The sequence below is a fragment of the Candoia aspera genome, chromosome 2 (genome assembly GCF_035149785.1).
Source record: "Candoia aspera isolate rCanAsp1 chromosome 2, rCanAsp1.hap2, whole genome shotgun sequence".
Lineage (NCBI taxonomy): Eukaryota > Metazoa > Chordata > Lepidosauria > Squamata > Boidae > Candoia > Candoia aspera.
Window position 1 is genome coordinate 4997441 of NC_086154.1, and position 19388 is coordinate 5016828.

The 19388-nt window shown below is 52.6% G+C and overlaps 1 protein-coding gene and 1 pseudogene across 1 annotated transcript; one reads left to right on the forward strand and one right to left on the reverse strand.

Moving 5' to 3' along the window:
• Positions 1–560: 560 nt before the first annotated feature.
• LOC134488849 (major histocompatibility complex class I-related gene protein-like) lies at positions 561–2458 on the forward strand (annotated as a pseudogene).
• Positions 2459–9598: 7140 nt separating this feature from the next.
• Positions 9599–16814, reverse strand: LOC134491981 (class I histocompatibility antigen, F10 alpha chain-like). Its single transcript, XM_063296092.1, has 9 exons — positions 16734–16814; positions 16111–16351; positions 15452–15727; positions 13846–14115; positions 13439–13723; positions 12658–12744; positions 11980–12015; positions 11140–11169; positions 9599–9999 (listed from the first exon to the last, which is right to left on the reverse strand). The coding sequence occupies exons 2-9, from the start codon at positions 16181–16183 to the stop codon at positions 9941–9943; spliced, it is 1116 nt and encodes a 371-aa protein (XP_063152162.1). The 5' UTR covers positions 16184–16351; positions 16734–16814; the 3' UTR covers positions 9599–9940.
• Between the last annotated feature and the right edge of the window lie 2574 nt (positions 16815–19388).

Below are 19388 nucleotides of genomic sequence, written 5' to 3' on the forward strand. Positions count from 1 at the left end.
GCGGGAGGCTTTCCTCGGAGGAGTCCCGGAGGTGCCTTCAGTCGCAGGTGCAGATGCGCGCGATGGCGCTGCTCCCGGCGCCCCTTTGGCTCCTGGGGGCGGCGCTGGGGGCCCTCGTGCCGGGGGGCCGCTGCGGTGGGTTTCTGGAAGGAGCTGCGAGCTGGTGGGGAGGAAGCAGAAGGGGAGGGGAAGCGCTGTCCTGGGCCGGGTCTCTCTCCCCCCTCCCCAGCTCCTTCCAGCAAGGAAACGGCTTCCTCCCCTTGTGCTTCGCTGAGCCTCGTTTAAGGACTTTGGGTATTTGGCTTGTCATCCAGTCCCGTTTGTATTTCCGGGAAGGTGGAGGGTGAGAGTGAAAGGAGAATGTTCAGGGTTCAAAGTCCAGTCTGCCTCCTTCTGTTGAATTTGCTTCCTCTATTTTTTATTTCCTTTTATCAACATATCAACAGAGACACATACAGAATTCAATCAGGTTTTTAATATTAAGTAATTACTAATTGTGGGACAATAATATATGGTGCGGAGCAGAGGTGCAGTCCAGACCCACTAATTCTGCCTCACCCTTTTCCCTTTCCAAGCTCCTTTGGGCACTCCCTGTGCTACTTCAACCTGAAGGTGTCAGAGCTCAGCCAGGGGCTGCCCCAGTTCCTCACTATGGTCCGGCTGGATGACCAGCCCATCGCTCGGCTTCACAGGCTCACAAGGAGAATGAAGCCTCTGGTGCCCTGGATGGGGGAGGTGGAGAGGAAGACCTTTGTGGCCCCAGAGTGGGTGTTCAGAGCTGACCTGGAGGGGTTATCAAACCTCAACCAGGCTGGAGGTGAGCAGAGGCAGAATCTGCCTTCAAGCCCTGAATTCTCCCTCAGTTCTCGCTTTCTGCATCTTGTCACTTTGATTATCAGGAGAAGAGGGGAGAGAGCAAAGAAGAGGAGGGGTGGGTGGGTGGATGAGATGAGCCCCCATCCCAGGCGAGGAAAACACAGTCCTGCCTTTGACCACCAATGGCTGCCGGGGACAGGATTGGGAGATCTCTTTTCCTGCAAAGGAAGGAAAACACCCTCCCTCCCCCCAGATCTCCTCCCTCATGATCTCCATGATCTGATCCCACCACAGAAGGATTAAGGGCAGCCCCATCACAAAAGGACTTTCCCCCTGTTGGATAAAAAGGGGAAGGAGAAATCTGGTTCACCCAACCCCTCTGGGCCTCTTTCAGGGCTTCACACCTGGCAGGCGATGGTGGGCTGTGAAGTCGGAGAAGACGGAGCCAAGGAGGGGTTTTGCGCTATGGCTACAATGGGAGGGACTTCCTCAGCTTCGAGAAGGAGTCCCTCAGATGGGTGGCAGCTCAGCCCCAGGCCCAGGAGATCAAGGAGGAGTGGGAGGATGATCCAGGGTGGTTGCAGGGAAACAAAGTCTTCCTGGAGACAATCTGCATTGAGCGGCTGCAGAGATACCTGTCCTAAGGGAAGGAGGCTCTGGAGAGGACAGGTGAGGGGCTAAATGGGCCCTCCATTGTGCGTGTTTGTACCCCTCCCCCTCCCCATATGATTTCTGCACTGAATCAAAAGGCTAAGCCACCATTCACACGCCTGGCAGAAAGAGATCTGGAGTTTTAGCTTACTAGGACAGGGGGGAAAATAATCTTCAGAGCCCCCAAAATAAGTTCTTCAAAGACCAAGGAAATGAAACAAATTGAGCAAGAGGTCAAGGCTGCAAGACACTGTTCTATTTCCATGAGAAAATCTTGCAAAACAGAAGAATCTGTAATTCCCACATCCTGCACTTGGGGCAGAACCAAAAGATGAGTCTCTTCCTGATTTCCTTCTGGAACAATTTGAACAAATTCCATCTGGGGGCCAAAACTGAATCAATCCCCCAAGCATTACAATTATTTGCTCAGAGTGGGAACTTTCCCCAAAGTTCTATGTATCCCTGGCAAAAATAAATCCAAAGAGTTTCAATGCCCCATCTTTGAGGGTCCCAGAGGTTCAGGAGAAGAGAGGGAAGAGTGGGAGAGGATCACCAAACAAGGTCTTCCCTGCCATTAAATCACCTGACCAGCAACTCTACAGATCCTGTGAGTTGTGGTGTTGCTGTTTCTGCAGAGCCCCCAGTGGGGAAGGTGACCCACAAGGCGGTTAGCGAAAACATGGAGACCCGCATCTGCCAGGCCTATGGCTTCTACCCCAAGGAGATCCAGGCCACCTGGAGGAGGGACGGGGAGGTCTGCAAGTACGGGACCTTCCGTAGGAGCGTGGCCCCCAACTCGGACGGGACCTATTATGTCTGGCTCAGCATTGAGATCGACCCCCAGGAGAGGGACCACTTCAAGTGCCACGTGGAGCATGTTGGCTTGCAGGAGCCCCTGGTCGTGGCCTGGAAGGAGGAGCCTGGTGAGAGACTGGGTGCTTGGGACACGGAGAGGGGATTTTTCCCCTATGTTGGAAAGAGTGAGAAGTAACAGCTCTGTGCTGCACCATCTCAGGTTTTCAGGTGGAGAGCAGGACACAGAGTCCTTGATCTGGGGATGGAAGAAACATTGGTTCTGAGAGGGGATTCAGAAGTGGGACCTTGAGAACGGAAGGTCCCTTTTTGACAGAAATCCACCTAAAACACTGTTCTTCTTGATGGTAGAATCTTCTTTTGGGATAGTTACATCATGTCATTCAGTGTCCCTTTCAGCAATGGAGGGAGGGCCTTTGTCAGCCCAGCAAGGGAGACCAGAAGAAGAAACCAGCGTCAGTCCTACTTTTATTGTCAAACGATAGTAGCAGAATCTTGGAAGTCTGTACATGCCTCCCCAGGGCTGCAACTAGGGGCAGGGGGCAAGCGGGGCATGTGCCCCAGGCGCTGCGCTGGGGGGCGCCAAAATGAACGCTGGGGAGGTGCCAAATGGGTGTGGAATCCATGTTTGCCCCAGGTGACACAGACCCTAGTTGCGGCCCTGTGCTTCCCCCTCCTCCTATTTGTCTTTGGTGACCCAGGGAGGGGCCTGCCTGAAATGTTTCCTTCAGCTGCTTGCTGGACCCAGGCTTGGCCCCTCTTCTCTGGCCGCTGCCTTGGTTGTGGCTCTTCCAGGCCCTTCCCTCTGCGGCCTTGGAGGGGAGGGGCTTACTTCGGGGGGGGGGGAGCTCTGCCTGGGGGCCACAGCAGGTTGGGAAATGCCTCCTTGCTCAGCATCTCCATTTCAGAGGATGTAGCCCCTCTGCCTTGGAGGAGAGCTTCCTGACTAATCAGAAACATGGTTCTCCTTTTTTAGCTTCAGTGCAGTTGATTCTCACAGGATTCTTGATTGCCATAAATGTGGGACTTGGGATCCTCCTCCTGAAAGGAAAGTGAACTGCAAATGCCTCCCCTGCTCCTCCCCCCAACCAGTGTCCTTCTGTGTTGGCTGAACTGGCGTTGATGGCTGAGCCCTTAACATTGCATCCAGGACCCCCATAAGCCCCCTCCCCATAATAGCCCAAGCCAGAAGGGAAGGGGCTCCCAGAGAGCCATTTTTCTATCAGTCTCAAAACCAGCAATGCTCCTGTTTGGCCTGGGAGGCAGCCTGCTTGACCTCAGTGGGGGGATGTCAGAATAGCTACCTATCGGATTGTCTTGGGAAATGATGGGATGAGAAATAAACCTGCTGTGCAGACCCAGCCTCTGTGCCTTTGGGGACGTAGCGCAGGAAACGTGGTCCTGGTTCAGGGCCCGGGAAGGGTCTGGTTTCTGACAGGCACCAGGTTGGGTGCCCAGCCTCCGCCGTGGAGCTCAGGGTCCTCCTGGGGGGGCTTTGGGGAGGAGGGACCGAGCTGAGGAGTGAGGAGTTTTTCTCTCTCCAGCCAAAAGGAGGCACTGTGCAGAAGCCTTCCTGGCACCTGCAGCTGCTGTCGTCTTGCTGCTTGATATCACCTTCTGCTCCTGTAAGTAAAGAGGAAGGGGCTGTGCTGGACCCACTTGCTCCTTCTGCTTTGGACTCCCCCTGAGGGGGTCTTGGGGGTGAGGAGTCCCTGCCAATCATAGTCTGGGTGCACCAGAAGCTTTTCCCCAGCCAGGAACCAGGCAACCAACCACCTGCATTTCAGCCTAACAGTGTCACATGAATGCAGCCCCACAGATAGTTTGGGCTCAGGGTGTCATCTGAATCCAGAAAAAAGTGGGTACTTCTGACATCTTAGCTGAAGGATAAATGTGTTGTGGGAAGACCCCTCTATGTGCTGGGGATGCCAAGCAGGAGCCGTGGCCCTTGGGAGCAAAGCGTCCATCTTTGGAGAAGGGAAGCTGCCGGGGAGCCGTGAGGGCTGTGATGGGGGAGCCTCCTTTGCACATCCCAGGAACAGGTTGGGGGCCCTGCCAGGAGGCCTTGGGGAGCAACGGGCCTTAACCAAAGAGTGCAGAGCCTGTTCTTCTTTTAGTAACTGAGGAAGTCCTTTACCAAATCATCTTGGGGGTGACAGCTACAGTCTTCTATCTACTATTCCTCTGGTTTCTCCCATCACAGGATGGATCCGTAAGTAGAAAGAAAGCCCCTTGCTGGGTCCACATTGTCCTCCTGCAGTGAAATCCCACTGAGAGGTTTCTGGGTGAGGCAGGTGAAAGGCTCACGGGCCCCTCAGGATGCCATGCTGGGACCCCAACCCTGAACTGGCTGGCTTCCCCGGTCTCAGTCTGGGACCTTTTCTTCTGCCCCCAAACGCTCTGATCTTTCCTATTTCCATCCATCCAAGGAAGAAAGACAAGGGGAAATCTTGGGGGGCTTTTTAGGGAGGACGGTTGTTTGAGTTCTCCTGGCTTTGGAAAAGAAAGTGGACTTCATTTCCCAGTCATTACATTTTTGGGGAGAAATGCTCCCTAGAATTAAGCTCATTGCTCAGACGAGAGCCTCTTTACCACAGTAGAGCCCAACCCTTTTCAATCAGTAGCTTCCATCTTAGTTGATGTGGGATTGGATGGCCTTCGGGAGTCCCTTCCAGAATGATATTTTTCCCCTGATCCCCAGGGCCTCAGAGTACAGACAAGGACCAGCTAAACCAAGCCTTGGCAGTTTGGGGGTCTTTTGCTGATGCTGTTCCAAGAACAAGACACGTTTAATGGTGCAAGATATGCATGGACAATATAAGATCATGCATTCATTTTGACCTCTGGGAAGAAATGGTGGACCCAAGATGGCTTTGCGTTTTGCTGTGCCGACAATTGCAGCTCAGAACAAGGAGCCGATGAGTAGATCGGCTCCTTCCACCCTCTCTGGAGAAAGAGAGGACATGAGATTGCCCAAGTTCATTTATTTAATTGTCAAATTCATACACTACCCATCTCACTCTGGAAGTGACTCTGTGTGATTTACAAATAAAAGGTCATAAAAACCATGTAAAAAGCACAAAAAATACAGAGTTAAAAGAGAAAAAAGTAAAACTGAAAGGCGGAGAGAGTGTCTTCAAACCACCAAGCACCCCCAGGGTGGTTTTCCCCAAATATTGTTGCCTTGGATTAATTCAGCACAGCTGAAGCAGTTTTTGAAACGTTGATAGATCCTGAAACTGGCTTAATATACCTCAGAGTGTTTCTTGCAAATATTCAGTCATTTGTTCTCTGGACTGTTTGGTCCCAAATGTGTTGCCTCCTCTGAAATTGCACATTTCTTAAAAGTGTCAGAATTACACCCCTTTCCTAAACCACTTGCTTCATTTTATCAGAAGCTGAAAGATGCTATTCAATCAATATTCCTTACACGATCTTTGGAATGACAAACTGAATGTCACATTCCTTTACTTGAACGGACCTTTTAAAGCTGTGAGCCTGCTTGTTTCCATGGTCCAGTGTGGTCCATGCAGTATCAGCAGCTCTTTGGTGCCTGCTGGATTCTGCAGGGAAAGGTGGGTGTGATCCCCTCGCCTAGCAAGCCCTCCGGGGCTCAACTCCCATCCTAGGAGGGGGATGCTGAGCTGGGGAGGGGGGTGGCCCCTCTGGAATAGCCTCGCCATGGAGGTGTCGTTTATTTCTTTGAGACTGGCTTGCTTGTTTGGATATTAAAATATTGCATATCAAAATAACCAAAATTATTTGTGTACCTGTTCAATTGCTGGACAATCTTTAACCATGAGTGGGTGTGATGAGGATGCTCCCCAGGAGCGCAGGACGAGGCTCCAGCAAAGGGTTTCTGCAGGTGCCTTTGTTCAGAAGGGCCCTTGAGAGAGTCAGATCCAGAGAGAGTTGGGCTTGCCTTTTGGATCAGGCGTCAGGCATGGGGATCTTTGGCATGTATTTTCTGATTTAGATGTTTTGTATTATTTTATTTTGTATTTTGTACAGGGTGCAGATACTGTAAAAAACTGTAATAATCCCTTAAAGAGTTGAAACATGAACCCATGCGGTTTGGACTTTTTTTATTTTTCCTGCGTTCCACTCTGAGACTCAACTTGATGTTGCAGCTGTCGCTTTGCCCAGGATGGACAGTCCAAGCCCTCTTGGTCACATCCCCAGTGTTGGGAAGGACCTTGACTTAGTCAGATGTCAGGATACTTTGCCCCAGCGGGCAATGAAAATGATTTCTGCATTGAAAAGCAGGACAGATTCTTCTGTTTACTTTTTTTTGTAACAAATCCATTACGGTGTGATTTTTACACCAAAAAATGCAAAACGTTCTTCTGCTCTCAAGTTCTCACTGCCAATTGCTTGCAGCCCTGGCTGAACTGAGGGGCTCTAAACAAAATGGTTCATGGGCCCCCAGCTCCTCTGCACTCAGCTCCCTGTGAAGTTCCTCCTCTTCAGCCTTCTCCTCCATGCACGGTTTTCTCTTCTTCCTTACCAAACTCGCTTCTCTTCTCATGTTTAGACTCGTTGCAGGCCTAAGGGGCAAAGATGCCCCCCAAGACCTCGGCATGCCTTCAGAAGGGGGAGAGGGGTTTTGAGCAGAAAACCAGCCTGGCATGAAACCGGCCGTCCCAGTTGCTGATCCTCTCCTGCCCCGGTTCTGTCCATTCCCAGACCCTGCAGGAGCCGGACTCCCTCCAAAGAAAGGGGGGGTGCAGTTCAGGCCCCTTGCGGTGCCCTTGGACAGTGTTGGGATGAGGGGGAAACCTTGAATCCCAGGATGGCTCAGGAGACGGAAGGCCCTGACTCTTCTGGGCTGGGGAGGGGATAAAGCAATGGCCGGGGGTGGGCAGCAGAACCACAAGGTTGTCAGCACTGGATTTTCCTGGGTGGGGGGTGTGAAGGAAAAATAGGGGGTACAGTTCAAGGTGTGGCTTGGAACCCCCAAAGCCTCAGAGAGCCTGGCCAGGAAGGTCCCCAGGGCGCCCCTCCAATGGGCTCTGCCTGTCCTGCTCGAGGGAGGATGCTCTGGGGAGGGGAGGGGGCAGAGGCCCAGGGCGGGACTTCCTGAATCCCCTGAAAGAACCGCCCAATCCGGTGCCCCCCCCCCCCCCAGTGCAGCCACCTGGTGAGAGGCCGTTGCAACAGGGCTGTCCTCAGCCGCTCTGGAGAGGAACACCTGCGCCGTCCCTGCATGCGCTGCCCCTTCGTGGCTGTGCAGGAGCCCCTCTTGGCGGTTTCCGGGTCTGAGGTCAGTGTGGCACCAAGAGGTGAGAAACTGTGTGGTGTGTGAGTCACGGGAGGGGAACACGTGGCCCAGACACTGAGTGCTTGGAGCAAGGACACGAGGATGCCACCCCCACAGCCCGTTCCTGGGAGGAGAAATCAACCGAAGAAAGGATTTTTTTAGACTTCACTGTTCCTGCTAGCAGCCAATCCCCCGGCTGACCCATTTCCTTCACTTCTGCCCTTGCTGTGGTGCTGGAGGGGCCCCTCAGCCTGTTGCTCTGCCCGCCAGGGATGCTGGGGATTTCTGTGTGGTCTCCCATCCAGGGAATAACGAGCAGGATTGTGCAGCACTTCAAATACCAAAGCAAAAGGCACTTTGGGGCATGCAGGGGCTCTCGCACAGCTGCCTTATTCCCCAGGATTGCATGGGGAATGCCCACTGTCCATGGCTGTAGATGCTGGGATAAGAGACTCCTGGCTGCAGGTGATGCAGACAGGTGTGACATATCCACACACACACACACTGAACACAAACCATGCATGCTCTGAACCACCTTTCCGCTTTTCAGGCAGCTTACTCTTTCCTTCCCTGGAATAAAACCTTGGAGGATTCCTGGGCATGCTTCTTGATTTTGTCTTTGAAGCCTCACACTGGCAGCAAAGAGCTTTTATTCCAGAATGGTGGGTGCTCCAGCGAGATCCCACTCAGCAAAATGTGTACCGTGCTGGCTTCCTTCTCCTTCAGTTTTCCTGACTTTCCGGCGCTCACAAAGTTCCCGTTCTTTTTGTGTTGCTCCGCCACAGCAGAGCAGCTGGACTGCAAGAGGAGAGGGACGCAGGCTCCGTGCAGGGCCATGGCAGGACCCCCCCCCCAACATCACAACCCTTTTGGGTTTATTACAAGCCTTCCCGGCTCCCCATCTAAATGGCCCCAAAATCTGCCTGCAGTTTTGTCTCTATCCTCCACGTATTTTTATGCTAATAATTCTTCTAAAGAATTCCCACTGGGAATTTCTTCAAACTCACCGCCAGCAGTTTGGGAACCCCTGGGCTAGCTCCTAGCAGGGGAAGGAAAGGAGTGGAGCGTGGTCAGGGTTTTCCAGAAAAAGTGGGCCTTGGGGAAGGAGAAGAAGGAAAGAGTTTGGAGGGCAATGCCAGAAAAATCCAGCACCCAAGAAAAGGGGCTGCATTCACATGACACACCTATCCATGAGACCCAGCAGGCGGGCCCATGGCCTGACGTTCTCAAGCCTGCCAGCAAAGGCGGCCGCCTGGGAAGAGCCTCTGCCTCTCCCAAGCAGGGATTCCTACCCCTTCCAGTGGCACCACAATCACCTTTATCCCAGTGGCCTTTTGTAATTGGAAAAGTCTCTTTGGAAAGAAGATCAGTGCAGCCCCTGCCCTTACTGTGTGTTAGTGTTGGTATTTGGTTTTTTCTGCTTTTGGCTGTAAAGACATTAAGTTCCTACGGTAACAAATCACTCTGGCAGAGTCAGAAGGTCAAACTGAAGTATCCTTAGTTTTGGGTCTGAAAAGCATTACCATATAAGGTACAAGCTCCTGATTTGCCTGGAGGGCAGCTTCCCTGGGCTTGTTAGTTTCAGTTCCCTTTCTATCTGCCTTCCTCCCTGTCCTCTCTGAGCGCATTTGAACGCACAAGCTTGTAAATATGTTTTTGTGCTTTCTGTAAATACAGTTATTTTTATAGAAATGCCTGGTGTGTGATTTTTCTGACCTCTCGGGCCAAACACTTTCTAGCACTCTGACAGTTAGTACATTAACACAGTAGCAAAATTCTCAATAAGGTGCATTTTTCCCTTCACCAGTAGAGGGCGAAACAACACTTGTTTCCAGAGTTCCACCTCCCTCTAGGAAGGAAGAGAAAACAGGACAGACTTTTCCTTTGCCACAGCCAGAAAAGCAAATGGAAGAGGGGGGCCGCTGGAGTGAATGTGCTGAAGGCCTGGCATTAAGTGCCCAAGCAAAGGGTGTAGACGACTGGGTGTAATGGTTGCCCACCCCAAGTACTCAGACTCACAAGAAGTTGCTTAAATGAAATCTGATTTATTGAGGGAATTATGGCAAATACAGAGAAAGCTGAGAATGAGCAAAAGAGCGCGAAAATACAAACTAAATCCCCTCCCTCGCCCGGCCATAGCAACCGCCCCTTCCCAGGTGCTGGAAACCGTTAGCCTCAGCCTGGGAAAGCAACCTTGAATCCAGGACTTAACCCAAACACATTCCAATGTGGCAGCCAAGAGATAACACCTCGTTAGAGTGGAATCAGCCACCCGCTCCCGAGAATAACCCTCCCAGGAAATGGCATGCGAGGCGTTACGATGTACCAGGCACATCGAAACGGTGAACATGACACTGGGGCTCTTCCTGAGGGCTAGGGCTCCCCCAGTAACTTCGAGCTTCACCCCTGGTACTTCCGGAGCGAGTCCTCGTCGGAGATCTCCTTTGCTCGGCTTTTACCTGCCAAGTGGACCTCGTGTTACAGGGAGCAGAGAGAGAAAAGGAGGATGAAGTTGAATCACCAAACGGTGGTGGTAGCAAGTGGACGAATAAACTGCCAGAGTTTATTATCTGTCTATCCTCTCTCTCCCTCTCTCTTCCTCCCTCCCTCCCTCCTAGGCCTATAGGCTGCTTTAACTACAGGTAATTCTAAGCAGCATACACTTCGGATCAGTGAAAACAGAAAAAGATTAAAACAATAAATAGCAATAACAATAGCATAATACAACCCCCCCCCTCCAAATAAGAATAACCTTCACCTCCATCCTGCTGTGGAACACCGCGCTCCCTCACAAGCGCAGAGCCTCACAACAGGGGGGGACCTGCCCTCCGATCACTCCCCGAAGGTTGTCAGAAATGGCCAGGGTTGGGCAGCTTTTCTAATGCCAGGGTTGGTGCTGACGGGAACTCGGGTGGAACCCTCTCCTTGTAGAGAGAGGCCTCGGAGGGAGCCTTCCCCATCAGAGCTTCCTGGGTGGGCAGAGACAGCTGGCAGGGACGCCTGAGCCCCAACTCCACCAGCTCTCCAGGGAGACACACAAGCACCTCCACAACGCAAGGCGGTCCGCAGAACAAATGCCTCCCCGCAGCGAGATAAGCTGAGGCTAAGTCTCCCAGGCCGCTCAGCTGACCCGAGAGGCTAATTCTCTCCCTGGAGTTCAGTAAAAGTATTCAGCTGCAAAGCAAAATTTGCCCTTCACAGGTCAAGAAGAAGGAGGGGTCCGCCCAGATTCAGAAGAGGCCAAAGGCGGGGCATGGTGGAAAAAAACAGCAGAGCGAGGCTGAACCGAGAGCTGCTGCAGGCGTCACCACTGAGGGCCGGGTGGGGCAGTGCTAAAGGTGCTGGACTAGGAGAGGGGAGACCCGGGTTCCAACCTGGCTTCAGCCACGGAACCCACCTCCTCGTTTTCCCCAGGGCCAGTCCTGAAGAGCAGCACAACACTCTGTAGTCAGGCTGACAAAGGGTCCAAGTAAGGCGATCTCGCTGTGGATGGGGCGGGGGAATACTAAAACATTTTGCTGCAGGGCTGGGAATTTCTTTTTTCCCTCTCATGAAAGATATGTAAAGCTACAGCCCTGCATTGCCTACTTGGAAAGTACCTGGAGGACTTTCAAAATCCGGGCTGCTGGCTGTAAGAGAGAGACAAGAGAAAAATCAATATTCGGGACAAAGTGGAGGGTCCCCTCAGCCAGACAATATATTTGAGAAGAAACAAGACATGCAAAGTCCCAGGCATCTCCCACATGCACACTTTTAAAAAAAAAATCAAGACAGTTTCCTTTCACCATCTTTCACCTCACCTCAACAATCATCTAGAGCAGGGTTTTTCAACATGTGTTCTGCGAGGACTTGATGGAAATTGGATTTTTAAAATATGCACTCAAATGCAGCCTGGCTTCAGTAGCCAGTTTTCGAAGACACGGCAGAAAGGCAGAAATGATGGCCACCGTCACTGCCTACGCAAATGCCTCGGACGTGTGGGTTCTCCCGCAAAATGACCCACCACGGCTGTTGTTTTGCTCCCGTTGGCGCTCTCTCCTGCAGAGCCACCCTGCCCCTGCGCTCCTTCCCACCCTCTGCCCAGAACAAGACCTCCTGGAAGGTTTCAGCTGGACTGTTATGCACAGTCGGCAATTTGTTTCATTTATGTCGCTTTTCTATCTCTAGAGCTTTGCCTCTTGATCAGGGCTGCAAAAAAATTAATAAAACATGTTGTGGTTGGCCGATGGGTTCCAACCCTTGCTATACCCTGTATATGTTTAGCTCAATATTTTTTTTGTTGTGCTTTATTGTGAACTTCCTTCTCTGCAGCAGGAACCCACATTTCCCATTGCAGCGAAGCCGTAAATCTGCAACACCTTCATTTGGGCTCATCTGCATCGCTCCCCCTTCCACCTGAAGGGCGCCCTGTACCAAAATTACATTCCAGAGTCACTCACTTGATGCCGTTCTGTATGCATCTCTGCCACGTTTTCCTGCAGGGCAGAATCAAGAAGTCAGAGACAACATTCCCACTTAGGATCACTCATTTCCCCCTCAGCCTTTGGTAGGTGGGAAGTTCAGAGCCTCGGTCCTTCCTCCGATGGCAGCAGAAAGCTCTGGACTAGACTGGGAAGTCGGAAAGCCATCCCAGAAAAAGGGAGGCTGCAAAATGCATGGCATCAGCGTGTTCATTGTGGAGCTGACCTTGGTGGGCTTGAAGAAGCTAAGCAGGATCAATGCTGACCAGTTCATGGACTTCCCAATTCAGCCTATAGCCCTTGCATTTCCTGGTGGTCTCCCATCCCGGCACTAATCAAGCACAGCTCTGCTTTGTTTCTTGAAGTCTGCCAAGATCTGCTTGGTGCTGCTACCAGTTAGGCAGAGGAGCTCCCAGTTTGCAAACCAAAACAACACGTTCACCCGACATGCTCAAGGGCAAACCAGCCTCAACGTTATGGCTTAGGGGATCATGTGAACCAGCTCTCAAGGACCTCCAGGAGATCTGGGGGCCAGGTTCAGAGTGACTCTGATCAGGGAGCTTCTGGGAAATACCAGGTTTGGGGGAAGGGAGGCTGGCGGCAGCTCCCGCACGTTTTGCAACTGCCACGCCCTGTGCCCACCCAAGAGCTACTCACTGACGTAGACACTCGCTCCAGCAGCGACGAGGATTGCGGCCACCACGGCCACGACTCCGGCCACGATCCCCACGCTGGACACAAAGGCTGTGTGGGAGAAAGGGCAAAATGATTGGAGGAGGCCCTGGATTTCTCTGCCCTTTGGTTTCCCGGCCTCGGAGAGAGGGCAGCGAAGATGGAGCTCACCAAGGGACAAATCTGTAGAAAATTCTCAATAGTAGGGGCAGAGCGTCTGGCCCAGAGAGATGATAGATTTGTTCAAGTAGGAGCTGAACAGCCTTCTTTCTGGGATGGCCTAACTTGGATGCCTGCACTGAGCAGGGGTGGACCGGATGACCTCAAGGGACACATCCAACTCTCGGATTTTGACACTCAATAAAAATAGAGCTGCCTTTCCATGCCATAACACCCCCCCCCCGCATTCCCCTCCCCGCACATACATGTTCTTTCTTGTGGCATCCCACAGGAGCCAAAGTTTACACGCCATGCTTTAAACTCTCTCCTCTTTCAAAAGGCCTTGAGTAACCCACCAGCTTGGATTTGCACAAAGGGCTGGGTTGCCAAACACACTGGACCAGGTCAAGGGTTCTTCTGAACCTAGTTAGGGTCTCCCCTGGCCTGGCGTGTTGAGCGAATCCAATTTTGGTCAATTTATCATCCGGGTGAACCCAGTAAATGAGGAAACTCCAACACCACGTTCAGTATGTTGTCTGAACCCAGACAAGAGAGGCTCCAGGGACAGCTTTGCTCCTATTCAGCTGGTGGCCCCTCCTTCTCTCACCAGGCTCCTCCCAGGCCACAATCAGAGGCTCTGGCAGCCCGGCGTGGTCCACGTAGCACCGATAGCGCTCCCTCTCCTTCGGGTTGACCTCAATGCTCAGCCAGGCATGGTAGGTCCCGTCTGAGTTTGGAAGAACACCTCCCCGGAAGGTGTCCTGCTCCCAGACCTCCCCGTCCTTCCTCCAGGTGATGTCCATCTCTTTCGGATAGAAGCCATGGGCTCGGCAGACGAGGGTCTCCAGGCCGTTGGAGTGGATCCTGCGGGTTACTTTCACCACTGGGGGATCTGTACGAAACACAACATTGGCAAATTTAAAGTTGCCCGTGTGTAACATGGGGACATTGCGCCACAGATCCAGCATTATCCTGTGGCATCGCCCACCCTCGGCTCCCTCCTTCCACCCTCACCTTTCCTCCACAGAGAATCCTTTCCAAACTCCATGAATTTCTGAAGCAGCTCAATACATTCCTTCTCCAGATTCCAGCTCTGGGTGATGTAAGACTCGGCTTCCCATCTCCTCTTGGTCACCTGTGCGTGAACATTGGCTGCAGTCCAGGTGAGGGTCTCCCGATCCAAGCTGATAAAGTCCTCCCCGTCATAGGCGTACTGGTAATACACCCTCTTGTGGCCATCTTGGCTGAGCTCGCAGCCAATCATACGCTGCCAGGTGTGAAACCCTGCAGAGAAAATGGGCACAGGCCAGATGTGTAACGCTCACAGGAGAATCAGCTCCATGTACCTATCTTTGATCTCCTTTTTGGTTTCTTCTCCCATTTCGGTGTTGCTTCTGTCATTTTCAGGAAATATATTAGTGGATAAATTGGTTCTAATGGGAAATAGTTCAGTTGCTGAGATTCTTCTAATTCCACTCATCTCAATAAATCTTGTTAAAGAAGACTGTGAGAATCTTGATTGCTTTGGGTATGAGGCATCTGGCAGACCCTGACGACGGATGGGAGTTGCAGTTCTGCCTGAACACTTCTGGTTGAAGCATATTCACCATCACCTGGGAGGGTCTCTTCCTAGCTTCCACTGTTAGGAAGGTTTTCCAGATGTTTAGCTGAAATCTACTTCTGCAAGATTATTATTTATTTCTTGATTTATATCACACTTCTCCTCTGACCATTGCAGTGAGCTCTATCTGGGGGCTGCCTCTGAAAAGTGCCCAGAAGTTGCACCGATACAAATATTATATATGCAAATATGACAATTAATAAAAAAGTACAATTATGAATAAAAATTACCCAAAAGCTCATAGATACTATGCAAAGGCAACAAAAATGTATCAGATCATAAAAAAGGTATCCTATCATAAAATTTACACTGCCTGTGGAAGAAAGAGGAAACTTCTAAACAGGACGATGTTAATTAGTTGGTGGAAAACCATTGGAACGGAGGCTAATCTGACCTCCTGAGGCAGGGAGTTCCACAGTTTCACCACCGATCATGCCTCTGGCACAGCTGATATTTAAAATGGCTCATAATCCAATCTCGGAGTCAAGGCAGGCTGTTGAGAATGAGTTTTGTTCCAGGAGCAGCGGCTGTTCTCTTCCACACTTTCCTCTCAACAGCCCTGCGAGGTAGGTTTGGCTGAGAACTGGTGGTTACTTCAGAGATAGCAGGAAGCTCCAAAATGGAGTTAAGATCCATATCAATTTCTCTCACCCTGGAGAGGGGTTTCAACCTCGATCTAACTAACCCTAACCCTAGAGGTGAGCAGCACAGCTGGCAGCTGCCTCGTAACCAGGAGTCACGTGGTTCTTAAAACATCTTCTGGCAGCCGCTGCATCTGGCTGGTGGCTTCAGGGGTCACCAGGTGGATAGGGCTGAATTTGGGGGCTGTTTTTGGTTTGAGGGCAGATTGATATAGGACACCCCAACCCAGAGATCCACCTTTGCTCTCCCAAGACCCCATTTCCTTCCCCAGGGTTTCCTATCTGGCCCAGCTTCTGCCTGGACAGGAACTGTTACCTGGGGAGGCCAAAATCCAGGGTTCCCCTCCCCAGGCCTTACCTGTGCTCACGTTGTAGGAGCTGTGCAAGATGGCGAGGTCGCTTTTGAACCTCCGCTCCGTGGTCCTCACTCTCTGAGATGTCAAGTCCCAGAAATGGGGGTCTTCTCCCCCTACTTTATGGAGCCAGGTGACCTGGGGCAACATTCTTCTCGTGCGGGGGTCAAAACGTGCCACGAGCTGGTCGTCCACATACCCCACCACAATGTACTGGGGCTCCTCCTGGCTGGAGCTCAGCACCAACGCGTAGAAAATACGCAATGAATGGGAGGAGGAGCCTGAAACGGGGGGGGGGGGGAATAGGAGATTTGGGAGAGGGGTGTCCAAAGGCACACTTTTACCCCTCCCCTTTTGATTTGGAACCAGCCCCCTTCATATAAAGAGCCCCAATACCCTAAAATCTTGGGAGGCTATGGAGGTATATCAGGAAAGACGTCCTGCAGTGGTGGTCCGGCAGGAGGATGGACTAGATGCCCTCTAGGATCCCCTCAGTGCTACAGATGAATACACGCAACATGCACAAAGCCTAAAGCAGGCTCAACAACGTGTATTTATTTCAGATCGATAGGACGGGCTCGAGCCGGGCTCCCCAGCCGGGCGAAGCCTCCGGAGTTCGCCGCCCCGGGAAAACGGGCCCGCCCCGCCCCCGCCGGCCACTCACCTGCGCGCCCTCCCCGCAGCAACAGGACGGCCGCCGCGGACAGGAGCCCCAGACGCACCGCCGGGAACCCCATCTGGATCCAGACGCGGCAGGGGAGCGCCGGAGCGGCGGCGGGCGAGGAGCGGGGCGAGGCTGCGGCCGAAGGAAAGGCGGCCACGGGCGCCCGGAGGGTGGGCGCTGGAAAGCGAAAGTGGCGGGGCCGGCATCCGCGGGGTCCCCGCGCCGAAGTTCCCTCGGAGGCCTGCAGAGAGCAAGGAAAGGGAAGCAACCGAAGCGAAAGTGGCTTCCTGGCCAAAGTCTGCCCGGCCCGGAGCGCGCCGAGGAGGGCGAGGCGTCGTGCGAACGGCCCTTATTTGTCGAGGAGCGGGTCAGCTCGGTGCCCCTGGTCGCCCAAAGGAGGAGACCCGCCTGCCCCCTTCACGGGGTGAGGATCTGACCCCAACCCAGCTCCCTGCGGGGGCTACAATCCGCATCTCCCCCGCGGCCTGGAGATGATGGGAGGGGTCGCTAACGCACTCGGGAGGCCCTCGATTGCCGGAATCAGAAAGCGTTGTCTGCGCTCGGGCGTTCTTTAAGACGATGTAAACACTGGGTTTTTTCAAAAACAATCTTCCCTTTCTCACCTGCCAGACCCTTCCGCCCTTTTCCTCTGACTTCTGCCGCTGGTAGCTCGAAGTTACACCCAGCGCCAAAGGCGGAAATAACTCCAGGCCAGGAAACGAAACGAAACGAAACCTTGAGCTCTTTATGGATCGAATCGCTGATCTTCGCTGCAAGCGCCAGCCCTTCCTGAAGGCTCGGGGGATTCCCACGTAGTCGCTTCTAGCCCTAATAAACGTGGGACCCTTGAGGGGCCCGGTTTCCGTGCCGCTTTTATTGCAACGGCTAATTGGGCTGTGCCACTGGAGCGGAGCGGGGTGGGGGTGGGGGGTAAGAGCACCAGTTCGGCCGCGCTTCTTCAAGCTGTAGCTGAGCTCAGCTCTTTGTGGCTTGATGGGCCTTTTCTGATATAGAAGCCGATTGCCCTTGCCTTTTCCTGGCCTTTTTTTTTTAACTTCCTGGTCTTGCCTACCTTGATTTCCTTGTGGTCTCCCATCCAGGGCTAGCAGGACTGCGCAGCACTTCAGGTTCTAAAGCATGCAGGGGCACTTACACAGCTGCCTCATTCCCCAGGATCACATGCCCACTCTCTGTGGCTGTAGCGCTGTAGATCCTGGGATAAAGACACCTGGCTTAAGGCGCTGCAGAGAGGTGCTACCAGTTACACACACATGCCCTGAGGGAATAAAGTTGGGAAAGGTGGCTGCAGCCAGGCAGAAATATGTCTCAACCCACTTCCCTGAATCATTCATTCGCTAACCCACAATGAATCCATTGTCCGGGAAGGACCAGAGGGGAGGGGAGGAGGAGATGGGGGCTGGAACAGCGTGGGGGGCCATCCAGGAAAGAGGCTCCTTGGCGATGGTGAGCTGGGGAGGAGGAGAGACAAGGGGAAGGGAACCCTGGGGGAGAAGTGAAGACCCCCCCACCAGGAATTCCTCTCTCCAGGGAGAAGCTGTTAGTGTGGAGGGGAGTTGCCAGCCTTTCCCTCTTTGGCTGCTTCCCCTCCTGCCTGTCAGGGCTGCAGTTGGGGGGAAGAGATTGACTTCCTCCCTTTTCCCTCTTTGCAGCAGGAGGCGTCCTGTGGAGGGCAGAAACATAAAACAACGCTCATGGGAGGGGGCAAGAAAGGCAAGCAACTCCCGGCCTAATTTGAAGACCGTCCGGAGTGCGAAAAGAGGATTTCGGAGAGGCTCTTTGGATGCTGCTTCCCCGCTCACCCGCCCTGCCCTTGAGGCTATCGCCCCAAAATGCCATGCCCTTAAAAGTAGCCTAAAAGAACCCCAAAAGCCGCTACCTGCAACTCCAAAATGATCTCCAAACTAGCCTAACTGGGCCGGAAAAGGCAACCCGACAACTGGCAAGGCTGGAAACCCCCAGCCGTCTTTCATGCCTGAGGCGGGCCTGGAGCCTTAACCACCAGGTCAGACTGGCTCTTTTCCCTTGGTGGAAGTGTGCTTGCAGGCTGGCTTAGGCAGGGTGGCAAAGATCACCTTATTTTTATTTTTACCTTTATTTATATTATTTTTTATTGTATTTTATTCTGTGTCTTTTGTGGTTATTGTTTTTAATCGATTGTTGTGAACCGCCCAGAGTCCCCCGACAGGAGGAGATGGGTGGGGACAAATTAGATAGATAAATACACAAATAAATTGTGATGATTGCCCTAATCTAAATAAAACTCTCAGACTCAAAATCACAATTCAGGTTCTGGGTTTATTTAGAAAAGAGTGCAAACAGGTAAAAGGCTGAGAATGAGAAAAGCGTGCCTAAACTCAAACTAAATAGCGTCTTTGCGAACATCAGCCCACCCCCTCCCTCACGTACAGTCCACCCCACATTCCACAGGTGCTCCTAAAGAGCAGCACCCTCCCAGCCAGACACGTATCAGCACCTTGGAAAGCCAACCGTTATGATGTAGCAACACCGGAACAGTGAACATGACATAAATAAAGTTCAAGGCTTCGAACTGTTACCTTTCCAATTCACAGGAGTCCTGGGGATCAAGGGCCATTCGTCATGGAACTGCCTTACTTAGGAGTAGCAGCAGTTCTACACAGCACACCTGACCTAACCAGATACACGAAGATCCAGCCTGCCTGTGCATGGAGAGCCAGCAACGGCTCAGGCACAGGCTCAGCATTAGCCATGGGCTACTGTTTAGCTGCTTCCATGCCTCGGTGTGTACTTGCTGTGCCAGCTATTATACTTTACCCTTCCCAGGTCTGACAGGGGTCTGTAAGAGAACAATAAAACAATACAATAAAAATGATCTTCTTAATAACTAATATGCTCCAAGAGTAGATGGTAGAAAGTTCTTAATTTCCAGCGAGCGTCTTCAGGGGGCTAAGCACCCCCAGGGTTGCTTACCCCCCTTCACACCCCACGCGGGATGGCAGCGCCAGGTCCTCACCCCCTTCCAGAAGGCCCAGAGAGTGGAGGCCTGCCTCAGCCCTGGTGAAAGTGTGTTCCACAGGGCAGGGGCCATGGCAGAGAAGGCCCTCTTCCCGGGACCCGCTAGATGACATTCTTTCGGAGACGGGACCCGCAACGTGCCTTCTCTGCCTAACCAGGTGGACGGAGGGGGTGAGACGGTCCCTCAGGTCACCTGGACCCAAGCCGTGTAGGGCTTCAAAGGTGATAACCAACACCTTGAACTGGACCCAGGAGCAGACTGG